At 32.7% G+C, this 15,326-nt stretch overlaps 3 protein-coding genes across 3 annotated transcripts; 1 reads left to right on the forward strand and 2 right to left on the reverse strand.

Moving 5' to 3' along the window:
• Positions 1–1,606: 1,606 nt before the first annotated feature.
• LOTGIDRAFT_233490 (hypothetical protein) lies at positions 1,607–3,081 on the reverse strand. The gene is made up of 4 exons (XM_009060009.1): positions 2,953–3,081; positions 2,641–2,724; positions 2,356–2,458; positions 1,607–2,181 (listed from the first exon to the last, which is right to left on the reverse strand). The coding sequence occupies exons 1-4, from the start codon at positions 3,072–3,074 to the stop codon at positions 2,086–2,088; spliced, it is 405 nt and encodes a 134-aa protein (XP_009058257.1). The 5' UTR covers positions 3,075–3,081; the 3' UTR covers positions 1,607–2,085.
• Positions 3,082–4,304: 1,223 nt separating this feature from the next.
• LOTGIDRAFT_122247 (hypothetical protein) lies at positions 4,305–7,049 on the reverse strand (the record flags this gene model as incomplete). Its single annotated transcript, XM_009060010.1, has 6 exons — positions 4,305–4,412; positions 4,892–4,992; positions 5,432–5,579; positions 5,888–6,058; positions 6,334–6,460; positions 6,850–7,049. The coding sequence occupies 6 exons, from the start codon at positions 7,047–7,049 to the stop codon at positions 4,305–4,307; spliced, it is 855 nt and encodes a 284-aa protein (XP_009058258.1).
• A 1,750-nt stretch (positions 7,050–8,799) lies between these two features.
• On the forward strand, positions 8,800–15,162 carry LOTGIDRAFT_191474 (hypothetical protein; the record flags this gene model as incomplete). Its single annotated transcript, XM_009060011.1, has 12 exons — positions 8,800–8,971; positions 9,234–9,318; positions 9,486–9,591; positions 10,036–10,198; positions 10,575–10,676; positions 11,045–11,241; positions 11,678–11,877; positions 12,247–12,409; positions 12,692–12,797; positions 13,406–13,592; positions 13,986–14,163; positions 14,458–15,162. 12 exons carry the CDS (start codon positions 8,800–8,802, stop codon positions 14,713–14,715), a joined length of 1,917 nt encoding a protein of 638 aa, XP_009058259.1. The 3' UTR covers positions 14,716–15,162.
• Between the last annotated feature and the right edge of the window lie 164 nt (positions 15,163–15,326).

Consider the following 15,326-nt stretch of genomic DNA (forward strand, 5'->3'; position numbering starts at 1 on the left):
TTTCTCTATTAGCTATATTGTGCAACTCGTGCTCACTGTACAGGCTACAATTTTTTACAGATTCTTTTGATTTTTATTTTGTGTGTCAATGTCATTATGAAGATGATCCCTATTGATTTTCGTGATGATCGGATAATTTTTCACCGAAATATTGTGTCTGACTTGACGTTTTTCTCTATTAGCTATATTGTGCAACTCGTGCTCACTCTACAGGCTACAATTTTTTACAGATTCTTTTGATTTTTATTTTGTTTGTCAATGTCATTATGAAGATGATCCCTATTGATATTCGTGATGATCGGATAATTTTTCACCGAAATATCGTGTCTGACTTGACGTTTTTCTCTATTAGCTATATTGTGCAACTCGTGCTCACTCTACAGGCTACAATTGTTTACAGATTCTTTTGATTTTTATTTTGTATGTCTGTGTCGTTATGAAGATGATCCCTATTGATTTTCATGATGATCTATCGATTTTCATGATGATCGGATAATTTTTCACCGAAATATCGTGTCTGACCTGACGTTTTACTCTATTAGCTATATTGTGCAACTCGTGCTCACTCTACAGGCTACAATTCTTTACAGATTCTTTTGATTTTTATTTTGTATGTCTATGTCGTTATGAAGATGATCCCTATTGATTTTCATGATGATCTATCGATTTTCATGATGATCGGATAATTTTTCACCGAAATATTGTGTCTGACCTGACGTTTTACTCTATTAGCTATATTGTGCAACTCGTGCTCACTCTACAGGCTACAATTCTTTACAGATTCTTTTGATTTTTTGTTTGTATGTCAATGTCATTATGAAGATGATCCCTATCAATTTTCGCGATGATCGGATAATATTTCACCGAAATATCGTGTCTGGTGAAATATCGTGTCTGACTCTATTAGCTATATTGTGCAACCCTGTAGTCACTAAAGACTGTTTAATCATTTCTGACAGCTGCCAGTGGGCGTATGTTACCTTGCCTGGCAAGCTATCTTTATTTCATGTAATATTATGTTTATCCATGAAGCAGCATATGTGTTGATATGGTGTCTCATTGGTATTAATTTATTAAAATTTTATATTTTTCAGAAATTAGAAGAGATATGTAGTGCTGTATTAGAATTAAATGGTATAGACAAAACCAATCCAATATTTAAATCATGTTCATCTAATCTCTATCAAGTTACTAAATTCTTTGTCAAGGTATATATGGATTTCTTTGTATCCTTGTCCCTGATGCATATGTTTGTTCACCCAGTCAGAGGAAGTATTCATCCAACCCAATCCAACCCATCAGTTAATGTGGTCTGCAGTATCTCAGTGAGTAGTTAACCAATAGGACTGGTTTCCCCTTCTGAGGTTCAGGGGGGCTGATATGGAATGAAACTGTGGCCACTTGTGCTTCAGGCTGCATCTTTAAGATCCTTTGACATTTAGATATCATATAAAGGTAAGCTAATGCTGCGTTCAATATATTTCAGGCATTACCCAATGCACACAGTCTAACTCAAGAAATGAGACGAATCGCTGAAGGCCAGGTACAACAGGTGATTGATTTAGAGAAGAGAAGACAAGAATTGAGTCAAAAAAAGAAAAGTATTCAGAATTGAAAAATATTTATTATGAAAATAATGTATAAAGGTTGAAAAAATAAATATATTATAACACCATTGCAAGTTCTTTTAAAATGTCCTCCCAAGTGTGAATGCCGTATATGCCATTTAGCAAATAGTTGTCTAAATTGACGTCCAGATTAAGAATCATATTGTGATTAGCGCTTAATCAGAATTGTCCCCATGGGTATAAATTTAAACAGGATAATGATGATCCTCCAGTCTGTATTCTGATATAATACTGATGAAAGTGCCCCAACTTTCAATGGCAACAACAAATTTTAAAACAAAAAGGAAATGTTTTAAACTGTTCAATGTTCCTCACAAGTTTCCATACATGTTACTTATCAGTCTGACATTTGTAACCTAAGGCATCACCACCAGTTCCCCTACAAGCCTCACCGAGATATTGCACTCAAACCATCCTCTGCCTGTCAAATAATCTCCATTTAACTTGACATTCATTGTCACTTGAGTCTATCTTCACCTTTTAGAGCTCTATACATGTTCATTTCATTCGGGAAAACTTTAGTTAACTCCACCATTAATAAGCCTTTAAATCTCTGAAAAATAACATCATTTAATACTAATTTAATGGCTTATATTTTTAAGAAATAATTTTATTACCCTATCAGCTGTACTGGTAATACTGGAGAAAAAGATAATGGTGACCAAATTTTAATATTGGTTTGTTTTCAATTGATTTAAACGCATAAAATATTTAAAATCTATCTTACCTTTAAGTTGTCCATCTTGCCCTTTACATTTTCATTTTTGTCCAGTGCTTTTTCTAAACAATCTTTGGTATAGAGATTAGGGTTTTTACCTTCATCAATGTAACTGAAAGAAAGCCATGGTTACTTACACTCTTATAACAGTAATTGTCTATTCGATGATGTCTATAATCAATGCTACACAAGCAGTGAGGCAGATTTATATTAGTATATAGAATGAGAAATTTGGACATGATAGACTTCTGCATAATTGTCTTAAGAAAACAAATACTTAAGCCTATTACTTACTTGAACACTTCTAATGGAACATGAACATCTTGGAGTAATGGACGAAATTTTTCTATTTCCTGCATTTCTGTTACCATTGTGTTTCTACAAAAATAAAATGAAAAGAGATAACAATCAATAGGCCTAATAGACTAACGTGATGGAAATCTTTGATAACAAAAAATATTTTTAGCTTTAAGCCATTGATTGTATTCCGACTCTCATATTAGCTGGTTATACAAAGAAAGTTGGCATTTCACAGACACTATTTTAAACCCTTGACATGACGTAGAGCATCAGAAAACGTTCCACCGGAGATATTTTTTTACTTACATCTTTTGGTTTAAAACATTTTGACCTTGTGGTTGGAAATCGCTGACAATAATACCCAACTGTCGTGTATTTTCGATGAAAAGTTCCAGTTGTTGCTCCAGAGCCTCAAATTTCTCCGCCATTTTGAAAGTAGACCAAGACACGATCGTCCAGTTGGAAATGTACGGGGGCTCATTCAGGACACCTACTAGGTTAATGCTGACCATAAAAAACAGCTAGTCAGACAAGATGTTGTAATTTTGCTTGTAGAATATGATTCCTCCGAACCAATTGAACTGCGGTCTGCATATAAAACCTATTATTTAGGAAGTACTTGTCACATTTGAGGTTCCACTAAAGTGTACTATGTCCTACTTCAGCCACCATATCTATTTCGACCACCTTTCATATTTTTCTATAACGTACCCCTTTTAATGCATGTTACGTATCTTTTGGGTTCAGGGAAACGATAGGTGTTGAATTTGAATAAGAAAGACTATGCTGAATACTCTCTATGGGATGACTAATTTATTGTCTTGCTAACCAACTCTACCTTTCAAACTTAAATTAGAAAAGCTGTATTTCTTAGAGATACATTTTAGCATCAGATATCTATAAAACTTGGTATGCATATATTTGTTGACAAAATCTCAGTCAAGTTTGAAATTGGCAATTATTGGATAAATGGTTTTTGAGTTATTATTGCCCACCACTTCCTAAAAAAATCTAATTTGGCTTATAGTAACGATAAATGATACAGTTTTTCATCAGATCTTCATGAAACTTGGGAGTGCATGTTTGGGAGCGTGTTTTGAGCTGAAGCAGATTGCTTTTCTAAAAATCTCAAATGAACTGATAGTAGAGAAATAAAGACAAAATGTTGAATTTTTCTGTAACTTTAATTAAGATGGTGGAGATTTGATGTTTATTACTGTACAATAAGGTCTTTAAATACAAACACATAGCAATATCTAGTTTGATAGCTCAAAATGTAACTCTTGAAAAAAAAGCTTAAAAGACTTACTTTGAAGCCTGAGGGAAAAAGTTTGAAGTAGAATTCATAGAGTTCTATACATACAGACTGTTTAAAATACATTATACATGTATATCAAAATGTTTGCTTTGACTTTAAACCTCAATATTTGAGGTACGTAGGTCGACTTGAAGGACATTGGTTATGTGCAGCCCTGAGGTTACTTAGTAATTTATCCAATAAGAATATGTATTTATCAGTCAGCACAATAAATTCTTCTCCACAATGTCTTGTATCACACATTTATACAACTGGTTTCATAAACTATACAATAAGTTAAAAATGTCACTTCTGAAATGATTTTCAATTTATATCTCAAAATGTTTGTAATTTATTTAACTTATAACTTCTTTCCACCTATGGTTGTTTTGACTGACTTCACCACAGACCACTTGTATTTCTTGAAGTAGTATACAGATAACGTTAAGAAGCCCAATACTAAAAATGTCTGAAATAAATAATTGACTTTAAAATACTCAATTTTTAATTATGGTTCTACTTTTCCAGGGGACCTTATTCTAGAAAATCTAACTTCAGATGATTTTTATGTTCCAGTAATCAGATAGGTCAATCACTAAAATCAATTTAGTTTATTACTGTGTTTCTTTAAATCCTGATTTTACTTTAATTAAGTTTCAAGAATAAGGCATCAGATGTCTTTATGTCTGGAATATTTCATCTGATTATGTCCCACTAATATAAGTGACATGTCACATAAGGGAAGGGCATGTTTAACACAGAGCAGACTCAGAACAAACAATATATGATTTACTTAAAGATTGAATGTTGTTCTTTTTATCATTATAGGGAAAGAAATGCTGCTTTATCATGTGAGACCAATGACCTTAGAAAGAGCGTCTTTAACATGATAAGCAGAGTTCATCTTCCCATAATGGTCCACATTCAACAATTATCTGTTCTACCCACCTTTATAGCTATTTTCTTTCTTAAATCGTGGTTTGGTTCAGCAGCCCATCTCAAGAATATAGTAACATCTTTAGCCAGTTGACTTTGTGTTGCTGGTGTTCCTACAAAAAAATAATCACTATAATGCATTGTACCGGTAAATGAAATTGAGTTTTACGTCCTACTTTTGTAGGCAGGATGCAATGTGGGTAATTTTGCCAGGACAGCAGCATTAGACTACTATTTTCAATTTCCAACTGTCAAAGGATCTTTAACTTGCAAAGCCTGTAGCACATGGGACCTCGGTTTATTATCCCATCCCAAACCACTGCTTTTCCATAACAGCCCCTCTGACCCACATTACTGACAGGGGGAAACCGGGTTGATATGATACACAGTAAAAGTGATTCATTCATTCTGATAGTCTGATAGAATAACTTACTCTGATCAGTTTTCTTTTTACCGAGGACATATTTTGGAAGGGAGGTGTGATTTTCTAGCTGATATCCAAATTCAATTTTGATTAACAATGTACGTGTTAAGACAGTAGTGGCTACCTACCATCTTCATATTCAATGATTTCATTATACAGAGCTTGAGCCATACCAATAGCACCTCCAGGAAAATATGGATTATAATGGAGGCCTTCTGGAATATTAACTCCTGCTGGTGGATCAACATAACCCGTTAATAGTGAAAATATATAATCCTAAAACAAAATACAACCAGATGACAACACTGTATATAAGTAACAAGTAATTTTATCCTTATTACAACCATATAAAGGTATTTCATCAATAATAAGAATTCCTTGATTGCCATGTACATGTATTTCAAACAAAACAAAATGCTTTCAAGATTTCATCTGAAAATATCTGATAGAAATCTAGATCTTGGGATGATGGCTAGATTCAACATATTAAAGTTGAATGAAATGAATGGGGTTTACTTTACGCCCTATTGTTCTGCACCTCATGGGCTAATGAAGACCCTGTAGAGAGAATAAATATTGCATACCTCTTCACCATGTCTACCAACTACAATATAACTAAGATCAGGGGGCAGAGCACCAGCATTGGCAGCTCTAGCTTCTTCATCGTTTTTATATGGGGCTGGGAAAATATCAGATAGTTTACCAGGTCGGGTAAACATGTGACCTTCATCATCTGGTCCATCAACAATCACTGCCTGAAGTAAATAACAATTTAAACAATTTTTAGAATATCAAATATATCTTGAGTACCTGGCACAATAAAATTTAAAAAAAATGTGAATACTGCAGCTTTTTTTATGCTCTTAAACACAAATTACATTTTTTTTTTTAAAACTCTATATCACTTCTGTCACATTTCTGCTAAGTAACAATTTTTTGACATACTTAAGATCATCTTGGAACGAAAATAGATGCCAAAAATCTCATAAGCAGAGGAAAACAAAATATCAACATTGACAAAAAAAATCACCTCTTCTGCTTCCCTTTTGGCTTCTTCCTCTGTAAATATTGCCCCAACCATTGTACGGTAGGCTAAATAATTCAAACTGTGACAGGCAGCACATACTTGTTTATAGACAAAATAACCTCTACGCACACTGAAATTAACAGTCATCAAATAATGACAAATTAATAAACACATAAAACAAATGATTTACAGAACCCACAGTCTTCAAATGAGATAATGGAATTGTGCAAATGGAATAAACAACTGTACATGATACATACATTTATTAAACTAAGGACTTGATTACATAGTATTTTTGTTAGATATCAGTTTTAAGCCTCATAAGCTGTATGAATAATACATGTTAAGTAATTCAGTAGTACATACTAAAACACATTACATAATTCAAAGCTTTACCATAATCCCTAAATATCAGTCTATTCTTTACCTTGCCAAAAAGCTTGATATTTAACATGTTTATGTTTTTAAACACTACCTTATGGCTATGTGGTATAATACCCATAAAACAGTTGCACATACCTGGCAGCATCAAAAGAATCAAATAAACCAGTATGACTCCATGGCATTTTTGGTGGATGAAGCTCTAATTCTCCAGCTAAAACTCTCTGATCCAAAATAACTGCTGCACCTATACCTCCAGTGGCTAAAAGAGTTCCACCTGCCAACAAAGCCTGAAAAATAATCAGTAATGCAAGAAAAAAGAGAGGAAAGGTCAACATATAAATATACTGTGTTATTTTAATGTTGATGATTTTAATTTTCAATTGACATATTTACATTTTATTTATATATTCCAGACTCGCAAATATGTGATGAAAAGTATGATCCAAGAATAACCTGTATAATTCTTCAGGCCCGTGGCAACAGCAGACTTGTTTTTTATATTCTCAGAGCATTGTCACATCTTACAGAACCACTGGACACTTTCGAATTAAATAAAATCAGTTTTTCTCTTACCTTTTTAGTTCCAGAAGACAACTTAAGGAATGAACCAGAACCAAATTTAACCTTTAAACAAAAGGGACAGGTGCAAAATGACAACAAATTATGACGAATGTACATAATGGAGTTTACATCCTGCTAATGTCATTATTGAAAATAGTGGTACGGTAATAAACATGTGCATCAGGGAAAATTCTTTGTTTCCTATGTTGTGGCAGTGTTTATATGTTGATGTGTGACCAAGATGTGAAATTGTGCACTTGCTATCCTTATTTTCCTATGCCTATCCGCTTTCTCTTTGAGTTTGACAAGTCAGAAATAAGCAAATTCTGTAGCATCAATTTCCTCTAGTTGTCCACCACATCTGATTGAGTATCTTAATCAAAATAATCTAGAACAGAAGAGGAAGACGTAAAACTCCTTTCTTTCATGCCAGTTGTATAAGTTGTTTATATCCATTCAAATCAATCAACGTTTCATAACTTTCATTTCAAGGGCAAAGTCAGGGATATGGAATCCATTGAGTTCCAAGTAAGCTGCACTTTTAATATTAATTGGATGTGTAAGAATATGTATTTGGGACATATTTTAGTTCATTCTATACTTACATTTTGGATGTTGGAGACAGCATTTGCTCGTAAGAGCGCACGACCAGAAATTTTGCCAACCAAGGCAGCCATGTTTACAATCCACCTCAGTCGAAAGGATACGATACGGACTGCAATGTACGAGGTAATTATATTTCTTGTAGACTCGAACGTCTATGGATTGTCCAATGATATTCAAGAACTAGGGATTCCCCAACGTTTTAGGGAATTCCACTATCAATGGACGCTGTAGTGTGATTGAAGTTGAAAAGATCAGAAGACAAATAGATCTACTCCTGTTATTGTAAGATGAGATAGATCTTATTTTGAATATACCATTTTAAAGTTAGATTTAGCCAAACAATAAAATCCACAGTGGAACAGTAGTTAGCACACATTCTGACATTGATTGGGAATACAAATAATCAATCATAGGCCCTAGGCCCCTAGTCATAATGATAATGCCAATGACCCAATCCAATGAATGTTATAACTGCTTGAACCATGTCAATGATATTGCCATTATGACATTGGCATAGATTGATGCTTGGCTTTCTACACAATATAATATATAGAGCTCAATATTCAGCTATCAATATGAATATATGCCACAAGCCACAATCATAGGTAGTCCTCTTTACTAACTAATGACATGGGTATCAGTAGCCTACTAATTCGTCTACACTTTGTAGTTTACAATTTTTAATGTTCTTCCATTGAGGTACTTTTGCTTGATCTGTAATATCTACAATGCATTGGGTACCCTTTTCTGATTGGATATTAGGGATTGTAGATAAGCATGATCTCCAGTCTTTAAAGGGATAAGGATTATGGAGAGTTGAATTCTATCAGAGAGTAAATCAAAATTAATATCTAGATGACTACGTATTCATAATCACATAATAAGTCTATGATATATAAATTTTCAGATTGATTCAATATGGGGGTGTTGAGTGATCCTAAACAAAGACAGAAGATAATTAAAGCTGTAACTAAATATAATAAATTACTCTGTGTTATTTTGTACCTGGGAGGTGTGTTTGGATTTCTGGCCCTTGCATTTGAACCATTTCATGCTGGAACCTATTTTTCTGAAAACGCTTTATTACCAGGTAGGTCATGGCATATGATGCTCCGTGTTCAGTTTTGACATCAATGTTATTTGTATATGTGGACTTGCCAAAGGAGTGTGAAGTGACTTAGTTGCAGCCTAGTATGATGTGCATCTTGTGCGTCTGCCACAGTGCTTGTTGTATTGGAAATTATTTTTGTAATGAAAGGTAGACGCTGAAGTTTGATCTGGAAATTTGGCTTGATTTACATGACTAGTATTATGTTAATAATTTATGTAAAATAAAATGTTTTTATTATTAGGATTAGTAGAAAATGAATTTCGTCTTGATTCTGAAGCAAGATCATACAATGAAGAATTACACAAAGAAATTAAGAAATCTGATAAGTAAGTCAAACATTTTTACAGTTTAAAATTAACACAACAAGATAACAATTTTGATGGATAAATGATTTTTTGTATATCATGCAATGAAATGTTATTAATGATAATTTCATCAAAAGTATGAGAAATACTTGTGGTGCCTTTTCATTTTTTGTAATTTTATTTTCTAGAACTCTGCCTAAAGACTGGATGTTTAAGCAATTTCAAAATTTAGGATTAGATACCTATTATCATAATTTTAGTCTCCATTATCCTTTTGGAATGCCTAGAGACAAGGTAAGTTCATTTCTTATTGCCCTGATCCTGATACTGGCCACAGTGTAACACTGTAGAAATACGTAAATTTTCAGACAGGTTGAAGAGATTTTGGTGCTCAAATTAGGGATAGGCGATATACCAGTATCACATCAAATACTAGTATAGGATTTTATATGATTAGTGATATCGCCTCATTTAGAAATATTGAAATATCGCCAGATAATATCATTTTATTTTTCATGTCATTAAAGACTGGGTGTTTTTTTATCCTAATTTTTGTTTTTTTCTACATTTCAAGTTTTTTTGAAGGAACAACTTAACATTTTGTTTTAAACACCACTATAGAACTATTGCGATATAGTAATGATAGATATTGTGATATCACTTGAACCAATATCGCCCAGCCCTAGTTCAAATTGATACATTTTGAAATCAGTAAAGACTAATTAATATTGTTTTAAGGCAATACCAGGCCAGAATATTTACTCTATATTACGGGCTAAAAGAGCTTCTAGTACAGAAGCTGTAGTTATGTCAGTACCATTAAGACATCCAGGAGTTATGCCCAATGAACAGACCTCAGGTGGAATAGCTGTTATGTTAGCTTTAGCCAAGCATTTTAGAAGTAGGTACATAGTTAAACCATAGTTTTACTTTAGTGTATTCAGTGAATTTGCTCAAAACTTCTAACGTTTGAATTTTATATTTGATGTGAAATTTGGCTTGACTCTTGGCTGCACAAGATTTGATCAATTGAACTTTTGAGGCATCATAGGTTTTCTCAAATTTGGGGTACATTTTATATGACTTAAAAATTGATTCAAACAGATTTTTTTTTGTGATTTCTTTTTGTGTATAACCTGGTTTAACTCACTCATTGGAGATCATATATACGAATAATGCGTTGCTATGTTGTTGTGACTCAATGAAATAGTTATATACCTATGTTGATGTTTACATTGCCATGCAATATGGAATGTGCTAATCTTTTATGTTTACAGAACAGACGTATTGGGCTAAAGATATAGTATTTGTATTGACTGAGTTTGATGAGATTGGAATGCAGGCTTGGTTAGATGGCTATCATCAAACAAAATCAGATTGTAAGTCATAGTAAACTATAACATGATGGTAATCAATAGAGAAATACAGAAAATGATTGACAGCTCATAATTTCATGTTTTTAAAACTAATCAATATTAATATGTTGAGATGTAAATAGATAAATAACAAATTTATTTCGAAGATAGACCAATCAGATGACTGGAGCACTGAAGTGTGATATGGAAATGGCCATTGTTTTCTTTTGAAACAGAGTGTCACACATACATTTGTGATGTAATAAAACAGTTATCTTTAAGCTGAACAGGCTAAACTTTTTGTATCATTACCCATTACCATTGATAGCCCTTATCCGATTACCCTCTGAATTGAATACCCTTACAGGAATAAATTGTTTTTAATCTTTCAGATATAATATCAGAAGATTTGCCAGGAAGAAGTGGGCCCATTCAAGCAGCCATTAATCTAGAAATACCCGGTGAGGCAGTCACGTCCTATAATATTAAACTAGAAGGTTTAAATGGACAGTTACCTAACTTAGATTTATGTAATCTAGTTGTGCGATTATGTCGTAAAGAGAGAGCTAAAGTAACCCTCAATAAACAGGTAGGTGTGTGTCTTAGGTTTACGTGTAGCAATGGTAGACAGCCTTCAACCCTTGACCTTTAAGTCCAAACACTTGTCACGAAAATTGTGTCTCAAATATTGTGGTGTGGTTTCACATATTATTAATTTGATATTTGTTTTTTATATACAAAATGATGTTTTTATATACAATATGATACATTAGAATATTAAAAAAAGGTTGGATGAAAATGTTTGTCTTTGCAAAATTTCCAAAGCATCATTATTAGATAAAACAACAAATTGAGTTTCATTTTTGAATTTTAAGAGAGCTTCATAAGGGCAATTACCCTTAAACTAATTAAAATAGATTATTGGTATATAATATATACAGATATAATATAAAAAATATAATTGAAATTACAAAAGCACATGCTGGTAAAATCTAAATTTCTCATTATTGCATTCTATCATACAGGTTGATTCATATGAAAGAGAATCATGGGATAGCTATAAACAATCAGTAACAACCATGATGTATATGATGTGGAACCAAGCGTCAGGTACACCCACTGGAAATCATGGTCTGTTTCACCGGTACCATATCGAAGCTTTAACAATACAAGGTACTCAGGAAGAAAAACCATATAAAACTCTCGGTGTTGAACAGACCTCTAGGTGATTGTCTCTTCTATTGTTTTTTATAGCTTATAAATATTCATGGACATTTCAAAACTTATATACCACATGACTACTTTATTTTCATAGGGTCAAATACAGATTTATAGGGATAGTCTAGTTTATTAAGTAGGTTTTAAAAGTTAGGTGATTAAATTAATGAAAACTATAGATAAGAAGCAAAGCAAGATAGACACCAAATTGTAGAGAAAGATGTTTCTTACTTCCTCAGAAGATTTCAACTGAAATATTAAGCGGTAATAAGGTCTATAATCAAAACTTGTTTTATTTAATAATTAATACGCTCTGTTTTTCCATCACCCGTATGAATTTATATTTAAAGATAAAACAATTCTATTTTCTTTACAGGTTGGTAGAAGGAATATTCCGAAGTTTGAATAACCTTCTAGAGAGATTTCACCAGTCTTTTTTCTTTTACATTTTACCCTCAACCAGAGGTTATATATCTATAGGGTTATATATGCCTCCTTTTGGAGCTATGATTGCTGCTTGTCTCATTAAAATATCCTTAGTTATATTTCTAGTTTTGAAGGGTGCTGCATGGATAGATTAGATTGCTGAATGTCTGAAACTGATAATGTTGTTTCTTAGTATTTACTAGTTAGATACAACACTTAGCGTGAATGCATGACCTAATTTATATAGTTATTAACCTGTGCCATTAGTTCATATCGTTTTTATGATCCCACGTTATGAACCAGGGAAAAGTACTTTTGTGTGATAAAGTCGGAAACAACACTTGTTATAGTTTCTATATTTATTATTGTTTGTTTTGATATGATACCTTAACCAGTTTCAAGCTATAGCTTTATGGATTAGTCGATATGAAGAAGAAGAAGAAGACAAAGAAACAGAAGATAAGCAATCAGACGATGAATCACAGAAAGTGACTGATGCTGGTGCCGATGGTGATAAAGACAAAGTTACTGATGATAAAGACAAATGCTGCTGATGATAATGTAGATAATACTGATGAAAGAGCAGATGGTGATAAGATAGAAGAAGATAAGAAAGTTAAAGATGACAGTAAAGAAGAAGATTCTGATGATGAAGAAGATGTAAGAATATTAACTTTACTTCTCCAGGCCCCATATTCTCGAAATGATCTTAGTGCTAGGATGTCCTAGGTTCTTATCATCTAACATTGATTCTAAGATATCCTAGCATTGATTCTAAGATATCCTAGTATTGAGAATACGCGGCCTGCTGTTTTGGACCATAGAGCTAGCTGATACAAAGTTGCATAGTATAGTGGGATAATTTAACAATGAAAGTAATGACTCATAGGAAACAGAGTGTGACTGTGTGAAGGTGCTATAGGTCCAGGGAATTAATGATACCATGGTGATTATTCTTTAAGGTTTTTAGCTGCGACCGTCTTTCTAAATTCTTAGTGTTGAATTATTTTCTGGGAGAATATTCTGTTTTCTATTGCAATAAAGACTGCAACAGTTCATGTATGGTTGGATTTCTGCAGTATATTCTTTTTATTTTTAGGATAAACCAGTTTCAGGAATTGTATCAATAATACCAGTAATAGCTATCAGTATGTTGATGGCATCATTAGCTTATACAGGACCTAAATTACTCACTAATGTATCTCATCCATTCCGTCTAAGACCAGAAGATTCTCTCATGTTTGGCTTGTTGGCTTTATTCTGTGCTTCAGTTGCATTTCCTAAAATGTTCAATAAGTAAGTTGATGTTAAATCTATCAAAATCTGTTACAGTTTGCTTATATTTTTGTCATGAATTTATGTAAAATCAACTTAACTAATTAAATTCAGGATTCTGGTGAGACAGACACTATAGAGATCACCAATTGTGTGTGGTTTCGAATGAATATAGCAGTCATAAGTCGTAGTTGCGTTAAGGTACTCATTTCCATTATTCGCATCCATACGCAACTAGTAATCCCTATAGTGTGGAAGTACCAATTGGACAAAATTGATTCCCTACAACTACTTAGTCTGATGTCAAAACTTTCAGTCAGCAGATAATATTATGCCCAATACTATGCTTCCAACTATTAGTTTTGGGAAATTTGTCTAGTCATGGTTAAGCTGATTATTATGTTTGTTTTGTAGAAAGAAACCAGATCATGCTGTTCTTCATTTAGACTGGAAGTTATTAAAGTGTATAGCTTTGATTGTCCAGTCTCTGACATTATTTTCCATAGCTTTAATGAATATTTCCTTGGCATTTTTTATTGGTGTTGCTATGGTTCCTGTAACTACGTTAATTGTACCAACTACTTCTAGGTCAGTTATTTTTACACAACTTTTGATAATAATTCAGATTTACAGAGCTCAGATGAAATTTGTGATAACCTTTGGAAAAAAAACATTAAAAAACACTCACAATCATATGTATCTTCAATAAAAATTTATGTTTGTTTATATTTTGCTGGGAAAAGATGCAGAAACTTTCAAATTTGAAGTGTCATAAGGGAAGATAAGCATGCCTGGTCAAATTATCTCGCTTTGGCCACAAACGATTTAAATATACATTGATATGATTTATTCCCTTCTGTATTTCAGAATATTACGTTGGTTACAGTTATTGTTACTATTATTAGTATCACCAGCTAGTTTAGTGTTTATATCATCTATTATCGCAGCCTGGTTAGATCAACATAATGATATATCCCAGTTATTATATATGACGTGGGGCAATATGAAACATTGTATATTTATGAAACTGTTAGATCTTTATTTATTTGGTAATTGGACCTATACTGTGATGAGTTTTGTTATTTTTCCATGTTGGTTATTATTCTGGGCTATACCTAATTGTAATACAGATATAGATGTATGATATCATTATCTTTCCATAAAATTTAGAAATCACACTGGTAGTGCGCGATTGGTGAATTCTGAACTCGTTCCGTCTGGTCTAATTTTAATCTTCTATTGAACAGTTCAGAGCCAGAAAAGTCACAGATTTTCTTTACATTCTCTTTTTGAATCGTGTACACCCATTTTTCTGTGATGCATGTGGAACACCTCCTTAACCCTGTTTCTTCTTAAATTGGACTTGTTGTAAATTTTATGAAGAAGAACTCGCCAATTGAGTGCCCGTTATTTTATCATTAGACAGTTCTTAAACACGTGATCATTTTTTTCCATCACATTTACACTTTTTTTTATGTATATTCAAGAATATTTTTCATTCAATATAAGTAATCTAAATGATAAGTCATTTGTTGTACTGTATATTTTCATATCACTTCTTTCATAATAAAAATATGTCCATCTATAGATTTATCTCATTGTTTTCTTTTAACTACACCCCCATTCCTCTTAATCCACTAATATTACAGGTGAGACAAATTAGATATTCTAAGCTAATTATTGTCCAATCAAAATTGGCCTGGACATGTTTCTAGGAAAATCTCAGCAAATCACTAATAAACTAATAATTTATTC

The sequence above is a fragment of the Lottia gigantea genome, assembly GCF_000327385.1.
Source record: "Lottia gigantea unplaced genomic scaffold LOTGIsca_40, whole genome shotgun sequence".
Taxonomy (NCBI): Eukaryota; Metazoa; Mollusca; class Gastropoda; family Lottiidae; genus Lottia; species Lottia gigantea.

Coding starts and splice junctions, on each gene's coding strand:
- LOTGIDRAFT_233490 (XM_009060009.1), bottom strand. CDS start 3,074: ATGGCGGAGAAATTTGAGGCTCTGGAGCAACAACTGGAACTTTTCATC. Junction 2,459..2,640: donor GTTCCATTAGAAGTGTTCAA/GTAAGTAATAGG, acceptor GCTTTCTTTCAG/TTACATTGATGAAGGTAAAA. Junction 2,182..2,355: donor GCAAGATGGACAACTTAAAG/GTAAGATAGATT, acceptor GTTATTTTTCAG/AGATTTAAAGGCTTATTAAT.